Source organism: Taurulus bubalis (genome assembly GCF_910589615.1).
Source record: "Taurulus bubalis genome assembly, chromosome: 21".
In the NCBI taxonomy this organism is placed as follows: Eukaryota; Metazoa; Chordata; class Actinopteri; order Perciformes; family Cottidae; genus Taurulus; species Taurulus bubalis.
The window spans coordinates 5,328,775-5,347,494 of record NC_136609.1 but is presented as its reverse complement, the minus strand read 5'-3'; the positions used below and the strand labels follow the sequence as shown (position 1 = coordinate 5,347,494).

Below are 18,720 nucleotides of genomic sequence, written 5' to 3'. Positions count from 1 at the left end.
TCTTTTCCAGTAGCGACTATGAAATAAATAACCACTAGTTCTGCTTTGTACTTGTTGTGGAAGTCCAAACATGTCGGAACATCAAACGCCCTCATGTTTGGGTTCATAACACCATCCGTAGCCGCACACAGCTCGGTGAATCTCACAGACTCCACCAGGAACTGCGCGTGGTTTATCTCCGTAAAACAGGATACCGATTCTGCCATCCACCATGGAAATAACCACTTGTTCTGCTTCTCAAAGCTGATTCTCACGCCGATTGGCTGACGCAACTGTGACTCACGCGATTTTGTCGCCGGAGTTGGGAAATTTCAACTCGTGTCGTGTCGGGCTCCTTCGCTCTGTTCGCCCCGCGTCAAACGTTCTGTTCGCGCCGCCTCAAACGCCAGTCGCGTCGCTCAGCGGAAATGTCGCGCAACAAAATTGTGTCGTGTTCGTTGTGAACACAGTATTAGTCCCTCCAGATGAAGGTCACATATTAGCACAGACCCAATGAGTATTTACATCAAGCTAAATTATGTTTATTTGGTGTCAAAAGTATTCACATTCATTACTCAAGTAGAAGTATAGATACTAGGGTTTAAAAATACTTCTGTAAAAGTTGAAGTATCAACTCAAGCTTTTTACTTAAGTAAAAGTACTGGTTTAAAAACTACTTAAAAGTATAAAAGTAAAAGTAATGTAAGGGGAATGTTTTTTTCCATTAAGGACAAACTCTTAAGGCACGTCTCAGGGGCCTATAGTGCACTACCCCACCTCCCCCAAAACAATAATTCTTTATAAAGGCCATAATGACTATAATGTTTTAAAATGTTATGTTGAAAAATGTGGGATGCACTAGGCTACCCGTTTCAACTGCATATATGCCCATTTAAAATGATCAAATTTTATTACAATGCAAATACATTAAAGTACCATATGTGTACTACTGAGCATTAACATGTGTTTCATGGAGCGGAAGTATTGTAATAGTGCAAAATAGGCGGCGACTCTGACACAAACACTTAAAGCTGTGGTTCTCAAACTTTTTCTGTAAATAACATAATTGTGTGACTCATCTGTGCTTTTATAAATAACAGAATAAAGAAAATTGCAATCACTTTCAAGTAAATCAGATTGCCCCATCAGACAATGTTTTGTGTAAGTTCTATCTGTGCAAAAAATTACTCATATTACTACTAACAATAAGCTTTTAATTTTTTTTGCCAAACAAAACAGAATGAGTGCAGATATGTGAGCATCAGGCCGTATTAGTGGCTGCAGTGAACTGCTTTCCTCGACACATATGTTATAAACGGGGTTGTAGATTTGATACGGCCTCTCTCAATTCATGCTCAATATTGAGCTTAGATCTGTTTTTTTATTTTGAGAAACGCAACAGCAAGAAAAGACGAGCTCACTGAGCTCACGGTGTCGCGTCAAATCGCGCATGCGCAACCTGTTAAGGGCGTACGGTAACCATTTACTCGAAAGTACAGGCATTTGTCTATGTATTTATTAATGACTTTGTTTTATATCCGTGTACTTTTGTAATATGTGAAGCCAGCAGCTCATTGTTGATAGAAGACATGAGCACCGTGGCTCGTTTCACCTGGAGCAGGAGAGCTGCTCTGGGTTCAGAGAGCTGCTCTGGGTTCAGAGAGCTGCTCTGTGTTCAGAGAGCTGCTCCGGGTTCAGAGAACTGCTCCGGTCCGAGGAGAACTCCGGTTGCTCCTCACATGAGAGCTGCTGTTGCATCTTCACCCTGGGAGCGTTTAAAACGCAGATATAGCAGTCTACTTTTCACGTGACATATTTTTCGACGCTCTCTGTCCGCTGGTGTGTGTGCTCAGTGCTCACCTGTGTGCGCGCGCACGTATCTGTGGGCAACGGGGCGGAAAGGTTTTTTGTGTGTGTGTTTTTGAACGATGACAAGCCGGAGTGAAAACAAACCAAAATGAAATAGTAACGAGGCTATTTTTAAAATGTAGGAAGTAGAAAGTACAGATATTTTCGTGAAAATGTAAGGAGTAGAAGTAAAAAGTCGTCTGAAAAATAAATACTCCAGTAAAGTATAGATACCCAACATTTCTACTTAAGTAAGGTAACAAAGTATTTGTACTTCGTTACTTGACACCTCTGTTTATTTGTAGAAGGCAACTGGATATGGTGCTATGAGACTTAACATCAATAAAAGCAAGGATAATAAAAACAAACGGGAGAACAAGTGCATGGCGGATTCCAGTAAATAGGACCAGAGACAGCTTGCAGAGGATCAAACAAATTAACTCTGACAGCTGTAGAGATGTATCTGGGATGGAAACATGGGCAAATCTCACCAACAGGAGAGAATGAAATGAACACCTGCACGTGGGTGTTTAAATTATAAAGGGTGTTACAGCGAGGAAAGGAAAGTCGCCAGTTCTCAAGACCAACATTGCCTTGTGTCCTCTAAAGCTTGGCCGACAGCATCAACGTTTGAGCCACAAAAGCAGCAGCAAATCCAACGTTGACATCATGTTTCCAGTATTTGCACACTGACCGGATTATCCCTAATCTCCCAAAAAAAAACTCCAGTCCAGTGTTCCCTACTCGGTTCAAATGATGGCAGCTAGCCGCACTCGCTAAAAAATAAAAAGAAGCAACATCTTGCAAGAAAGGTGCCAAGTCGCCATCACTGACAGCCCGTCCCTTCAGGCCTCGCTCCAAAGCCACAACCACACATGTGTCATAATAAACGTAAACAACAAACATGGCTATTGTTAGACATCACAGCGGTCCTTGTGGTGACAAGCGATGAGTGCACGGGCAGAATGGCTATTTCCCTCATATGAAGTCTGAGAGTAAAATAATTGTCGTGTTTAAAGAAGGGAATATTGTGGACGCTTTTTTTAGGGTGGGTTGTATGAAGTACTTATCCATACTTGGTTTATTATGTACAGTAGATGGCGGTCGACACGCCACCAGTTTGGAAACGGATCTGCGCGGTAGCACAGCAGTGGGTGGGGGAAGCAGCTAAAACAGACTTTAAACACATGAAAGAAAATCTATTTAATTTTAGCGTGTACGCTTTATTTAGAATATTTTCACGGACAGCTTTCTCCGATGGGGAACTGAAGCTGTTATCCATGCTTCATTTTGTCATTTTTTTTGTCGTTTTTTGGCTGTTAGCGTTGGCCTCAGTTTTAGCATTATTTAATTTATGTATGCATCAAATTTTAAGAATTGCTGCATGGTCAAATTTTTTTATACAAAGAAACAAAAGTCGAAAAGTAACTACTAAAGAGTTGTTTTAACTACTCATGGAGACAACATTAGCTTGATTATCTAGCTAGGTACAGCTGATAGAACCTGTAGCAACAAAAGCACATTTATCAAGCTCTGTTTGAAATCGCAATTTTTTTCAGATTTTTTTTTTTCACTCACCAATAAAATTTACATTTTCAGTTATTATGAGGCTTGAACTGTTTTAGGTCCTGAAGATTTCATTACGTTGAACACACACACACACACACACACACACACACACACACACACACACACACACACACACACACACACACACACACACACACACACACACACAGTGGCATGCTGATGCTGAGCGGCGGTGCATGAATGAAATAGAAGCATTCAGCACACAAGCTTATCTAAAGCAGGTGATCCATTCACATCAGTGTACAATGTATGTGTCTCACTGTATTCCCACAATGCAAATGTGAGTGCAAAGTTCTTCTGCGTGTGCATGTTGCATTGGTAGTGGACCTTAAAATATTGTCATTTAATTTGATAAAAAAAATATTGCAATATTTGATTTTCTCTATATCAACAAGCCATATATTGCCGTTAATATTAAATGGTACACCCTCAAGTGGACACCAGGATAGTCAACACCAGGTGGACTCATCTCATCTCATCTCACCCTAAAAACAGCTGGAGACATCTTAGCTTCATTCCAGCTGCTCCCTCTGAGGAATCGCCCTGAAAGAAAGAAAGAGGGGGATGTGTGTGTGGTCAATTCCATTAAAACAAAAACAAAACATTTGCTGATGGGGAAAAGTGATGGATGAAGCCAATATGTTGTCCTGATTTATTTTTTCTTTCATTTTCAAACAAGAGACATGAAAAATGGCTGCATAACACCTGGTCACTGTAGTTTTTAAACAATATCAGGGAATAGTGCGTTTGCATTCCCATTATTTAATTTGCTGTGGACTATTTTCAGCGGTGGATTGATCCCCAATGGGTGCTGTAGTGAGTATTTGGGACAGCTGGATGGTTTATGTGTGATTGAGTCAAAATAAACTTCAGTGTGTGTCTCCCAGTGGAGCAGTGGAGCTCATTGATGGATCTTTAATCGTTTTTTTAATCGACAACTCTATGGCACAGAGGGAAAAAAACTTCAGCTACACACATGGTACTTATTAGTAGATACATTGATATACTTACCAATTCACAATGACAAAAACACCTGAAATATTTACTAGAATCCAACTTTTAAAAATTATTTTTAATTTGGTTTTCACTCAAAAATTTGATTTCATCTACTCATTCATCATACTTGTCATAAGACAGGGAGAATAGACTTTCAAAAAGTGGTATTTTTAAAATTGTGTAGTATGTCATGTTAAAAGCTTTTTGTTTTGTTTTTGAAAGGTTAAACGCCAACGAATATGGACTTATGCAGAATATTTTGTACACATGTACTCCTGTGTGTTTGTTTTATTTGCAAACCACGCTTACTTCAGTTAATTTTCTTCTCAGGCCAATAACAAACCCGAGCTGGAAGCCGCCATGTTCTTAGACTGGATGCGCCTGGAGCCCCAGTCCATGGTGTGGCTGCCCGTCCTGCACCGCGTCGCTGCCGCCGAGACCGCCAAGCACCAGGCCAAGTGTAATATCTGCAAGGAGTGTCCCATCATAGGATTCAGGTCGGTGGAGCAACTTTTAATTTTCACAGTACAAATGTGCCTTACAGAATTCATGTTTTTTTTTTTGTCAAGGGCATAATAGGTGAATGTCCCACATGTAATCCACCTTTTGAGCAGCACATCTGAATGTCTAATCAAGAGAAATGAGCAGAATTGGAGCCATTTTGCCTTAGAGTATTATATTCACACAGGGCAATAAAACACAAAACTAATTTCATTTTCAATTAACCCAAATGAAAGTCAATGAGAATTATGCTCTTTTGTGGGGCCGCACTGGACCTTTAACGTTCCCATCGTCGGGAAGGTGGAAACTGACTTCCGTGCGATGGTTTATAATATTTGAATATATCAGTGTGTGAATATATCAGTGTGTGGTCATAGGCATAGATCAGCGATATACTATATGTTCTTTTAGATATCCATCTCACCAAAGTCAGTTTTTTCCAATAGCTGTGGAGAAGACATTGCTTTTTATTGTAGAGATAATACAGAAGAGCGTCCCCCGTGGTGTTCTTCATTATTTCAACAGAAAGACAAGAGAAGCAGGATTTCTCATATTTCTTTTTATGTGTTGGACACACGCACACACACGAGAAAAGAGAGATGGCTCCCAGGTTGGCTTCACAAAGCTATTCCCTTTATCATCACACCTACGTGTTTTATAACCAGCTTTTTGAAACGTGGCGCTTCAGCATCTGTTCAAAGAAGCTGTATTGATAATTGCCAAATTGATGTCACCAGGGAGTCCGTTCTATTTGCAAGAAGTACTCATACGAACAGATTCGTATGAGTCACATGCACCCATTTTCTCCTTTATAGAATTGCAAGGGAAGCCCTAAGAGGCAGGTGATCAATGGTGGAATGAGCTCCCCATTGACATCAGGACAGCAGAAAGTCTCTACATTTTCCGTCGCAAACTAAAAACACTTCTTTTTCGACTACAACTGGAATAGGGAAGGTAGCGCCGTAGTAGCACTTAAATGGCACTTACTAATAGCACTTTGTGGTTTCATTTTGTTGAAGAAACTGTACTTTCTTGATTCTTGTTGTTCTGAGTTTGTACTCGTGGTTGAATTGCACTTATTGTAAGTCGCTTTGGATAAAAGTGTCAGCTAAATGTAATGTTATGTAGTCCCTCGGCCTCTTGTGGCCCGAAATGAGTATCAGAACAACAAACACTGACAAATATGAAGGAATTCTAGAAATATTATCCTGGCAAAACCTTTTCATCTGTTCTTAAGACATAAGTACAGAAGAGAAAAAATGTGGATCACCCCTTCTTCTTTTTTCCGCACTTCCTTCAGGGCTTCCATAGGTTCTCTCCTGCACATACAACACTTGTTTGTTGATAGTTATTAACAAATAAGCTTCACACTTTAATAGTCTCACCAGAGTTGAGATCCAGCTGTGAACGTATGTATCCCCTAATTCTCAACTCAGCAGCAGCAGTTAACTTGTGCATATGAATGATTGATGCTACTGACAGAACTGCAGTCACAAGTGTAACCACGACCCTTACAATGCGGGTGAAGCCCAAGAGGCATTTTTTGTCCAACTAGAAGTTGGGACTCATAAAAGGGAGGTGTGTAGGCTCTATTGTTGGTGGCCCCCTTCATTACAAGAGCAGCAATACATTTCAATGAAGACTCCCAGGGCCAGAGAATAAATATCTCAACTGGGCTGAAAGAATTTTAACTACTTCTACCCTGGAGAAAACAGAGCTATAAATGTACCTCCTTTATTGATTCTCTCCCTGTCTTTTTTTTCTATTCCTGCTCCTCCACCATCTCCCTTTTTTCTTCTTGCTCTCTTTTCTTTCACTCCCACGTCTCCTATCTCCCCTCCTTTGTCTTCGTCCTTTTGCTTTCTCGACCTCCCTCCTGCGTTCTCTCCTTCTCTCCACAGATATCGGAGTCTGAAACATTTTAACTATGACATTTGCCAAAGCTGCTTCTTCTCCGGTCGCGTCGCCAAGGGACACAAGATGCAGTACCCCATGGTCGAGTACTGCACTCCGGTATAAATATATTCATATTCCTGCTCTGCAAGTGTAAATGAAAACAGTGAAAGATTTTTCGTTGCCAGACTTGTCAAATAATTTCCTTCTTCCTGTTGCGAAGTGAAAATCATCTGCATGCCGAGATCTGTGCTGTTGCTGCTTTTTCTGCCAGTTTACATTTTATTTCAACAAGCCATCTTTGTATATTGGACTTCCTGCAGTCATGACAGCTAACAACCCTAATTAAAATATAGGATTACAATTTCCAAAAACACGAGTGAGATTACATAACACACACTACATTCTGGTCCATGAGATGTCAGAAAAATATTCTCAGCAACATTAACAGAACACTCACAGTGTTCATTAAAGTTGCAATTAGCCATGTTTTAATTCTGTAATGAAACACTCAGGCCGACAACAAGGGCGTTGACTACTCTCACTAGATAAAATAAAAGAATAAAAGTGAAAGGACTCAAAATAAATAAGTGCCGTGTGTGTGTGTGTGTGTGTGTGTGTGTGTGTGTGTGTGTGTGTGTGTGTGTGTGTGTGTGTGTGTGTGTGTGTGTGTGTGTGTGTGTGTGTGTTCCCCACTTCCATGGAGTGAACAAAGCCCCCTTTGTGCCCTGTCTCTCTCCAGACGACATCAGGGGAGGATGTCAGGGACTTTGCCAAGGTGCTGAAGAACAAATTCAGGACTAAGCGCTACTTCGCCAAACACCCACGCATGGGCTACCTGCCCGTCCAGACCATCTTGGAGGGGGACAACATGGAAACGTGAGTCACTCTCTCTCTCTGAAACACACGAGCAGACGGGAAGAGAAACAAGGTTTTATTACAAATTGAGACACTTGCATTAGGCACACTTCTCTGAATACACATTTCATTCAACCCATGCATACACACACATTGAGAGCTGTGCATACACACATGGGTGCATAGAGTAGTTTTCTCACAGATTTAGCTGTGATAGTGTTTGTAAAGTGGTGTGTAGAAAATTGCTGTCTACACAGTAAATGTTTAGATTGTGTGTTTGATGCCACTTATAGTTGAGTGATGTGAGAGAGGTAGAGGTACCCGTTTAAGAGTCAACAGGCAAAATTTGTGATATCAATTTATGATTTCTGTAATTATTATGTTTGACCTACGATGGCCCTAATATCCCGTCGTAGAATACTGATGAATATGGAAATACTACAATTATTTCAGGATACACTGTCAATAATAATGGAGCTATTGGCTCAATGATGAATGTGTCACTATTATTCATTCAAGGCTGAGTGCTCAGTACTCACACTCATTTTGTGTTGGATGTTCAGGTTTGATACATCGCATTGTACGAGTGTTTTATTATACCTAAAATTCTAATCAATAATCAATTCCTTATTAATTCTTGTATGTTTTATATGCGTGAGTGACGTGTCTGCTATAACTCATATTTTTTCACGTTGTCTTGTTTGTGTCGGTCCACTCCCCTTTCTGCCCCTGCATACAACAGCTCCCATCATGCTTTGCTGTGTAGTGTCCTCCCACTTCCCGTGTCATCATCTAGCGTTTTTTTTTGTTGTCTTTCAGTCCTGTCACTTTGATCAACTTCTGGCCCGTAGACCATGCGTGAGTACCTGGCTGGCACACACACACACACACACACACACACACACACACACACACACACACACACACACTAAATGGACACAGAGAACAAGACGCACGTACATGTGCTTATTTACTAAAAGTCCCACATCTGTGTATGTATGTGTGTAATTTCTACAACTCAACCATGGCGACTTCTTACACACAGGAGTGATTCTGTACGGAATATTCTGCTTCAGTCCATATTTGTTGGCGGTAAGCCTTTTAAAAAGATTTTCACTGCGGTCAAATAAACGGGCTGCTCTTCCGCTGTACACCACAAGGGAGTCAGAAACGATGAGTTTTATTCATTAAGTTGAACAATAGAGGATACAAGATATTCACTGAATTTTATTGGATTATAATCACAGGCTAAACCTTTTAAATGTGATAGATAACAAATTATGTGGGATTTATTTCCCTTATGTCATGGGCTATTTATGATTTGGGATGCATATGCATATGCAATTTAATATTTTTAGTGCGCATGCCCCTGCATGAATGTGAGGTCAAGTGCAGTCAAGCATGCATGCACAGCTGAGTTGTAGTTATCGCACACTAGACGGCATACATACAGTGCAGACACTTGGGACCTTCAGTAAATAATCAAATTTGCGCTAATTTACGTGTGTGTTGTCCTTTGTTATTATTTCTAGCCCCCGTTCAAACACACACTCTGTACTTCTATCTTTCTGAGGACCCTTATTGACATAATATATTCCCTAACCTTGTTACCCTAATCCAAATTCTTACCTGAACTTTAAAACAAGCCGTAAACCTCAAACGGACCTTTGGAGAAGTGATGAACGGCCTAAATGTCCTCACATTCCAAAAATGTCCTCACATTCCAAAAATGTCCTCGCATCCCAAAAATGGCCTCACTCTATAGTAAACTTAACTCACTACGTGGCAAGTACAAGAACTCGCACACACTCAACGCCGTCCATTTCATACATATTGTTGTCGTGCCATTCTGTGTGTAGCTGTGGTGGGTTTACATCTCATAGTTTCTCCCTGCTGCTTGACAGCTGGTGACATCACGCTGCAGATCTGTGATTCAGGATGAGTCAATCCTTTTGGTTCAGACTTTAAATAAGAACTATCGAGACCAGATGACAAATGTTCACTTCTGATCTTTTTTTTTTTTCTAACCTATTGAAATTTCACCTGTTAACCTGTTCAAGCCAAGAATGTCGCAACGGCTCAGTGGCCGATGGTGGTCCACTTTGGCTTTAGTGTCATATATCATTTCTGAGTGGTATGTCACTAATTATTATTTTGTATGCAGCCGCTTAAAAATACAATGCCACACATGTTTCACTGGCATTTATGACTTTTCAATACGATGGTTGTACCGGGTTATTATAGCTGTAGCTACTCTAAGTATCCTTTTCAAATCAGGTCTGTCTTTAAAAATATAAAAATGCAAGCATAAACTAAAACACTAGTGTCACATTACGTATGTGTCTTATCTGCGAGTGAATGGAAGTGGCAATCTGTTTTATAAGTGGCACACGGTAGTATATGTTTGTACTGTGGGAAGTCATGATGTCATGTTTGTAGGTGCGATAAGCCCGTATAATGTTTCCCGGTGTGCTTGGCCTTCCAAGCAGACTGGATGAGCCAGGGATTAAAAGGACAACCCGCCCTACCGCCTTGTGCTGAGCATAATGCCTGTCTGGGACTAATATTTATGTGCACAAATCTCAATGCCAAAACCAAAAACTAAATGTAACTTTCTATGATATATATATATTTTAAAAGGTGCTCAACACAGAAAAGCATATCTATTGCCTCCTCATAGCTCTCAACAGGGCTTATAGTATAGCGCTAACAGTGCAAACAACGAAAATAGTGCTGACAGGGCAAACAGTGTTTACCGACTAGAGATATTGGGTGGGCGTGAGCTAACCATGCAGCCGAGCTGGCTATGTAACGCACATAGGGGGGTGACTTCATAATACAATACAGGATCGATATTTTTTACATGCATCACATCTTGAATGTAGACTGTAGAATGTAGCACACGCTAACTCCAAGCAAGCAAACAAACAAAACTCATCGCACAAAGCTTATAATACAAGCACAGTAATGTAAATTTGAAACTTTAAGCAACTTATTTTATAACGGTGAATATTCTTTTAAATTAACATAAGCTTACAAACGAAGACCACAAGGAAGTGCATCATCATCACCCTGCAGAACTCCCACATCTATCAACCTGAGTAGATCCTAAATCAGCGTTCCAATAACGCTGTATTCCAAACCAGGAGTGCAGGATACAAGCGGGGAAGCTTATTGACAGAGTATTTCACAGCGCCACACACTTGTGCTTCGCATTGTCACTTGCCTCATAGCTCTCCTGTGGATCCATGCTGCTTGTGCATGTGTGAGTCGGGTTTAATAAATCCCACCAGGTTGGATTCAGTATCTCTTATTCTGTTTCTCTCTCTATGCCGCAGGCCTGGATCGTCCCCTCAGCTCTCGCATGACGACACGCACACTCGGATCGAGCACTACGCCAACCGGTAACGCACGACCTGTATTCAGCAGCAGCAGCTGCCTTTGCAGCGTAAACTCACTAAGTTGCGAGCAGGTCGAGTAACGCTCCACTTTTGCATTCCCCGCCGCTTGCCTCGGCCCTTTACGAGCGCCGCGGGTAATGGCTCCTACGGAGAGCTCTCCAATACACCAGAAACATTTTGATTGATGCGATTTTGAATAATGAATTTGGAGAAAAGAGCCGAGCACAGCACGCTTCGTGCATTGGGATGTCTGTCCTCCCGCCCTGCGTTTACGCAGTAGTTAACTCACAGGGGATCAGATGCCCTAATTCCTTGCTGATGCATTCTGGTCAACATTCTCATGTTCATTCCACTCAGTACATAGAAGAGCTGATCATTATAGAGTTATATTAGAGGTGTTTTTACCGCAGAAGAAGTCAAATTATTCTCCTCTAGTAAAAGATTCCCCACCCACCCCGCTGCTCGCAACTCAGTGATCCAATTTTTGTTGTTGTCATTATTATATGCTAACATTGGAGATGTGTACCTACTTTCAGGCATATGTCATATACAGTTGTCTGTGTTTGCATGCGGTTCATATAGAGGCCAATTTATGTCGTATCACATCTATATTAGGTACAGGAAACTTAACTCCGTATTGTTTCTTCCTGCTCTGCATTTATACGTTATGAACTGTGCAAAACATTTAAAGTTACACAAAACATTACATTAATAAATCACCACCTCAAAGCCCCTCGGCCAAACGTTCAATGACATTGAACTATACTAATATACAATACATCAGTGATGCATATTTAATCACAATTTTTTGAGTTTCCGGTACCTAAATGACTAATTCCAGATCAATATTCCAGATAGTTATGACTGTATATGTCAGGGCTTTGAAAGTGGTGCACATTGATTTATTGAATTGTTTTAATGGACAATGGAATACCTTGACAAACTAGATACTTCAGTCAATACAGTAGATGAAGCTCGACACAACCGGAGAACCAGAATGGGAGCAAACCCTTTGCACTGCTGTGCTCAAGAGATCACTCTCAGTTTAAGTGTACCCTATATTAAGAATACTTTCACAGGTAGTTTACCTTGACAGCTCTTACTGACCGGGAACTGAAGCCGGTCTTTAGTAATTCTGCAGAACACGAGAGTTGCTGGTCGGCCGCTGCCTAGACCAGATAGTTTGTGGACGTCAGCCATTGCTTTATCGACTGCATCATGCACCATATAACAACCTGTCAATAACAAGGTAGCCCCGCCCTAAAGTATACCTTGCTTTACGGTCTAATTGAGTGTGAATATGAAGAGAGCATAGATTGTGACTTCAGGTCTCGTAAACTTAAACAGGGCTGTCTGACGTGGAGTAGTGAAGATATTCTAAATATAGGTTACACTGAAACTGATATTTAACACTGCATGGGCTTTTTAGATCGAAGAAAATCAGTACTTACTTAAAACCTCTTAATGTTGAATGTGCTCCAAAAATGTGTCAGTCAGGTTGTAATGAAGATGACAAATAGTCTCCGGCTGAACAAAAACCTGAAGATAACCCTTTGCATACAGTAGAAACAAAATCTGTTCCCATGATAAAGTAATGCGTAGAGTTTTTGGTGAATAAGCGTTCTGCAGTGGGAGTCCTGCAGATGCATATTTGAATGCATAGGCATATGTTAATGCCTATGCATATGTTAATGCTCTGAGACGTGGCTTGTGCCATCCAGTGCGCCAGCATGTGCGCTCAAAAAACCTTGCCAATACTGAACACAGAGGAGAGAGAAAAAAAACAAATTGTTATTGTTGTGTTGTCAGTCAGAGCTTATTTACCAAAACATGTCAATGTTCCTGCAGTTTACAGAGATCCTAACTGCTCCCAGAAACCCTCGGGCTGAGGGACAAGAAGCAGTCAAATCAATCAAACTATGAGTCAATCAAGCAGGCAATCGATCGGTCATTGAATCAGTCAGCCGTGCGCTGTTGGAGTCGGTATGAGGGCTGAGGCTTTGATCCCTGCCAGAGAATACTTGACACCACTCTCTGTTGCCTCGGGCTAACACACACATAAACACACAGCAGCACACGGACACATATGCTGAGTCACCCTCTCCCTCTGGCCCTGTGCTCTCGGGTCCCTGTCGCATCTAGATCTGCTGGATTCCAGATAGCATCCAGCAGATTAAACGAAGGGCGGTAGGCTGAAGGAGTAACATAATTAAGCCTCCAGTGAGCTGACGGTCCCCAAACTACGAGGTTATCGCTTGTTTCTTGGCGTGCAGCAGCTTATGAGTACAAATACACCGGCCTGGGCAGATGTCACAGTCCATCTGCCTAAACGCTCTCTGCCAAGCACCAAGCTGCTTAAAATATATATATATATATATATATATATATATATATATATATATATATATATATATATACATATATATATATATATATATATATATATATATATATATATATATATATATATATATATATATATATATATATATATTAACGCTGATAAAGCCCCAAAATCTGTCTTTTCAGGCTCACACTCCAACCACCAGTTGATATAGTGGAGATAAACTGATATAGTGGAGATAGAGCAGTTTAAATCTTGGGCTTTTCGCTCACAGCTATTTCATCATGATAGATCGGTTAGTTTGCAGGCCGGTCTTAATGGCCAGACTGCAGTTTCTTCAAAGATAATAGCAGGGTTATTTTTCAATATTACAAAAAAACATATTTTCTCACTTTTTTCTAGTGGTAGAGAGCCATGCATTTAGTAGTTTAGCGCCCCGCTCCAATACAATGAATATGAATGGAATATTGTTTCCCTAAAACATTAACAAATTTAACCCTAGTATGTCTTTTCAAAAACAATATGATCATCAGATCTTACTATGAACAATGTTTTAAGGGTTAACAAGGGTACCAAAAGGGTTCTTCCTGAAGGTTTAAGGTTCTTCAAGTGTTCTTCAAAGGTTCTCTATAAGACTAAGGGTTCCATTAAGAACTATTTCCTACTGAAGAACCCTCTTGTTCTTCAAAGGTTCTCTATAAGACTAACAATACGCCCTCAGCCTTAAATCGAGGGAGAAAACCACAACGCTAAATTAAAAGGTCATGGGCGGATCTGTTGCCAATACCGGTAAATCGGACTGCATAACACATGAAAACAAAAGCACACGGAAACAAACAGGCGGTTGTGAGTTTTATTAACAACCTAAATTCAATGCCACAAGGCAAGACATATGACACAAACAATTAACCCCTCCCCCAAAACACAACTTAATCCCCCAGCTCCCAACAGTCCCGAAGTCACCCCGAGTCCCGGAGGTAGCGTCCAGAGACAAAAGAAACCCCCCAAAGTTGGTGCGCACCGCTCCGCGTCGGGCGGAGACATGACGAGCGAGCGTCAACGCGTCCACCTGCCCCGCGCTACCTTACGCCGTGCTTCCAGCAGCTGGGCCCAGTGCTTCGGCTGTCAGCGCAGTCCTCTGCTAGTACATCCACCCCCACTGGGTCCGGAACATCCCGCAGGGCAGCCGCCGTACTCCCGTCCAGTAGCACCCGAGTGCCGTGTGCGCGCCGAAATCCGCCCGGAAAACCAAAGACCCCTAGCGTCACTTCCCCCCGGTCACCTTAAATACACAAAATAAAAGTACAATAACAAATAATAAACGATCCCGTTTGAACCCGTGTCCTTATTCAGGCCACCAATAACATCCTAGGTACAGCAATAAAGTATAAAAGAAAAAGAACAACCAAGGTTCTTCTTTTAGCAGTGCCGTACCCGAGGCAGACCTATGCGATCTTTACATCCCCCCCCAGCCAGCGGCTTATCGGGGCCATAATAAGGCTTCATGTCAACCACATTTACACTGTCCACCTTCATCTTACCAGTCAACCATTGAACACGGTAGTTTACCGGACCTAACTTCTTCTCTACCCTGACAGGCCCTAACCATCTGGGTGCAAATTTGGCAGAGAATTTGTCTGAGGCTTTAGACAGTGGGTGCGACCTAACCCAGACCAGATCGCCCACCCCAAAGTGTACATCTCTGCGGCGTGCATTATAATACCTGGCTTGTCTGGCCTTGGCCACACCAACATGTCTTTCGACCTCCCTCAACATTTGTGTGTGTGTAGCATGTTGTATGTGGATGTGTTGGATGCAGGGGTCTGGTGCAAGAGACGTTCCACTGCAGGGGTCACGCCAGTGGTCTCATGCACCGCCTGTTGATAGCCAACCGGAACTCCGGCAACCACCGGTCCCAGTCCTGATTAGGGTTGGGTACCGAGAACCGGTGCCAGTATGGCACCGGTTCCAACACGTCCGGTACCTACCGGACCGAAAAGCAACGCAGATTTCGGTGCTTCCTTCCGGTGCCTGAGCCGATTTAAATACTTTTTTTTTTACACTACTCTGTAAAGTTGCACGGTATATAGATACTAAAAGGGTAGCGCGGTGCCCGCACGCTAAAAACGATTATTAAAATAGCGCGGATCAGAGCACACTCGCTGCTCTGCTCTCTGTCTGCCTGCATGCAGAGCGGGGCTCGAGGGGGCGGGGCTTCCAGCGCTCACACACACAGTGCGCGCACACAGAGATCGCTGGAGACACGAGCACGAGCTTTTGAACGTCCGTCCTCGGCTTGATGGAACAAATCTCTCCAGTTGATATTAATGATGACGTGTAGTCCAGTAAAGCAGCAGTTTTAGGATCCAACAGTGTCAGAGTTCTGTTGCACACGGTCCCATCAGGCCACCTGATTGGACTGGTGTCTGTTCTTTTTTTAAATATATATTTTTATAGTTTGAAGTTAAAAGGTTTGAAGCTGTAGTTTGAAGTGTGTTTTGTATGTACTTATTTATTTATATCTATAGTATACTTTAAACACGCAAAAAATTGCCTTGGCAATAAAAAAGTATCGGTTCAGGCACCGTTTAGGCACCGGTATCGTTTTAAAAGTATCGGTTTAGCACCGGTATCGGAAAAAACCCAAACGATACCCATCCCTAGTCCTGATGGTGGTCCCCTACAAAGGAGGCGATCATGGTCTTCAGCGTCCTGTTGACCGTCTCCGTCAGATTCGTCTGGGGATGGTAAGCCGTAGTGAGCTTTTGCGTCACGCCCCAAGTCTCACACAGGCTGGACATCAGATGGCTTGTGAATTGGGGTCCTCGATCCGAGACCAGGTATGCTGGTACCCCCCAGCGGGTGAAGATGTCATTTTTCAAGATCTGACAGACTATTGGCGTTTTGGCATCTTTCAGAGCAAAAAGCTCTACCCACTTAGTGTAATAGTCCACCACCACCTTCAGGACTGAATTACGGGACTTGCTAAGTGGGAAGGGCCCCATGAAGTCCAAACCTAACATCTCCCCGGGCTTGTTGACCTCAGTCGTCTGAAGCTGACCAGCCGGCTTGGCGTTAGAGCATTTATATTGCTGACACGTAATACAGGCCCGAACATGCCCCCAAACATCCTTGCGGACTGTTGGCCACCATGCCACCTCTAGGATCTTTAAGAGTGTCTTCATCCTTCCTAAATGCCCTCCAAAGGGGCTATCATGGAAGTAGGCCAGAAACTCCGGGGCTAGTACGGCCGGAACAACTAATTGGTTGTTGAACCCTCCGTACTTGGACGGTACACCACGATACACCACTCCTTGTTGTAGCTCATGGTGAATACGGCCGGGTGTGGGCTGGCAAACCATCAGCTCTCGGCAGAACTCGTCATTCTTCTGAGCCTCTTCAATGTCCTGCAGGGAACTGTGCAAATCGGACCAGTGAGTTTTGGCAACAGCCACACACACACTACCTTCTTGTGGTGGAAGGGGTGCCCGGGACGGCGCATCCGGAACGACGTTGCAGCAACCCTTCTTGTACTGCACTCGGAAAGAGAATACCTGCAGGCGCAGAGTCCATCTGGTGAGCCGTGATGTAGCTTTGGGACAGTTGAAGGCCCAGGTCAGAGCGCTGTGGTCTGTGAACACATCAAAGGTCTCTCCTTCAAGGAAATGCCGCCACTTTTCCACCGCCCACACAACTGCCAGGCATTCCTGCTCCGAGGTGGAGTACCTCACCTCAGCACCCTGCAGAGCCCTTGATGCGAAGGCGATGACTCTTTCGTCGCCCTCAATGGTCTGCATCAGTACGGCTCCAAGACCCACCCCACTAGCGTCACAGTGAACATGGAAAGGAAGGTGGGGCCTCGGCTGAGCCAGCACCGGTGATGACTGTAGCCGATCTTTCAGCTGCTCAAAGGCGGCCTGGCAGGTTGCAGTCCACTCCCACAATACCCCTTTTTTCTTCAGGTTGTTGAGTGGGGCCACAATGTCAGCCAGCCTTGGGATGAACTTGTGGTACCAGCCCACTAGACCCAGGAACCTATGGAGACTTTTCAAGTCCGTGGGAACTGGGTAGGCTGCGATGGCATCCACCTTTTGAGCGGTCAACTTCCACCCCTGAGACCACGTGCCCAAGAAAGGTGAGTTGCGACTGGAGAAGATGGCATTTTTTTACATTGAGGGTCAGGTGAGCCTGATGGAGTTTCTGGAACACTGCATCGAGGTCCCGCAGGTGCTGATCTTGAGTTTGAGAAAAGACGATAATATCGTCTATATAGATGAAGCAGATCTTGCCTTTCAACTCCCCAAGGACTCTTTCCATCAGCCTCTGAAAGGTGGCGCCTGCACTCCGCAAACCGAATGGCATGACCTTGAACTGGAATAGGCCGAGATGGGTGATCATGGCGGTCTTCTGCTTGCTCTCCACATCCATTGTCACCTGCCAGTATCCACTCTGGAGGTCTAGGGAGCTAAAATACTGAGCCCCCTGCAAGGACTCCAACATTTCATGCACCAGCGGCACTGGGTAGGCATCATGGTGGGTTTTGGCGTTAACTCCCCTGTAGTCCACACAGAAACGTGGTGTCCCATCTTTCCTCGGGGTCAAAACCACCGGGGAGGCCCACGCAGAAGAGGATGGTTCAATGACGCCACCACTTAGCATCTTGTTAAGTAGTCCCTCTATAACGGCTTGCTTCTGTGGCGACACTCGGTAGGCTCTCCTTCGTATTGACAGCTCGTCTGCCGTCCAAATTGTATGCCTTGCAACGTCGGTGGCACCAGTAGACTCCGTCCACACCGTGGACCACTTCTGCAACAATGGCCTGACCACCTCTGGTTGAGCCTCCCACAGCGGACTGCAGGCTCTGCATGACTCCATTTCAGTGACTCACGGGTCTTGGGTAGGAATGTATACTCTTTCCCCCGGGCATGCTATATTTTCTCCGGTGTGGCTTTAAGACCATCTGGCTTGCGCACATAAAGTCCAGGCCAAGCAGTACCGGCATGCACAACTGGTCGTCGCCGAGTACATGTATGCTCAGAGTTATGGGGGTATCATGGATGTTAAGGAGCAAGACCTACCTAATGTCTGGCTTTCTTGCCCATTGGCCATTATAAACTTAGGGATCTCACTTGCCCCTAATGTCTCCCCCGCCTTCCTAATGCTGCTCCACAGTGTTCTACTCATTAAGGAGTAAGTGCAACCTGAGTCGAGAACTGCGTCACCTTGTAAGCCTCGGATCTCTATTGGCACCACTAGGAGAGTGGGAACCCCCAGCACCGAGGCTACCTCCCCCCGGCCCTGCCCATGTTC

The 18,720-nt window shown here is 43.5% G+C and overlaps 1 protein-coding gene across 1 annotated transcript in view; it reads left to right on the top strand.

Moving 5' to 3' along the window:
• dmd (dystrophin) overlaps positions 1 to 18,720 on the top strand; it is a gene marked incomplete at its 5' end in the record, with an annotated part of 308,870 nt that overhangs the window by 272,230 nt on the left and 17,920 nt on the right. The window contains 5 exons of the mRNA XM_079236662.1: positions 4,744 to 4,910; positions 6,816 to 6,927; positions 7,550 to 7,686; positions 8,485 to 8,523; positions 11,004 to 11,069. Coding sequence (XP_079092788.1) covers positions 4,744 to 4,910; positions 6,816 to 6,927; positions 7,550 to 7,686; positions 8,485 to 8,523; positions 11,004 to 11,069 — 521 coding nt within the window. The remainder of the gene's footprint in view (positions 1 to 4,743; positions 4,911 to 6,815; positions 6,928 to 7,549; positions 7,687 to 8,484; positions 8,524 to 11,003; positions 11,070 to 18,720) is intronic.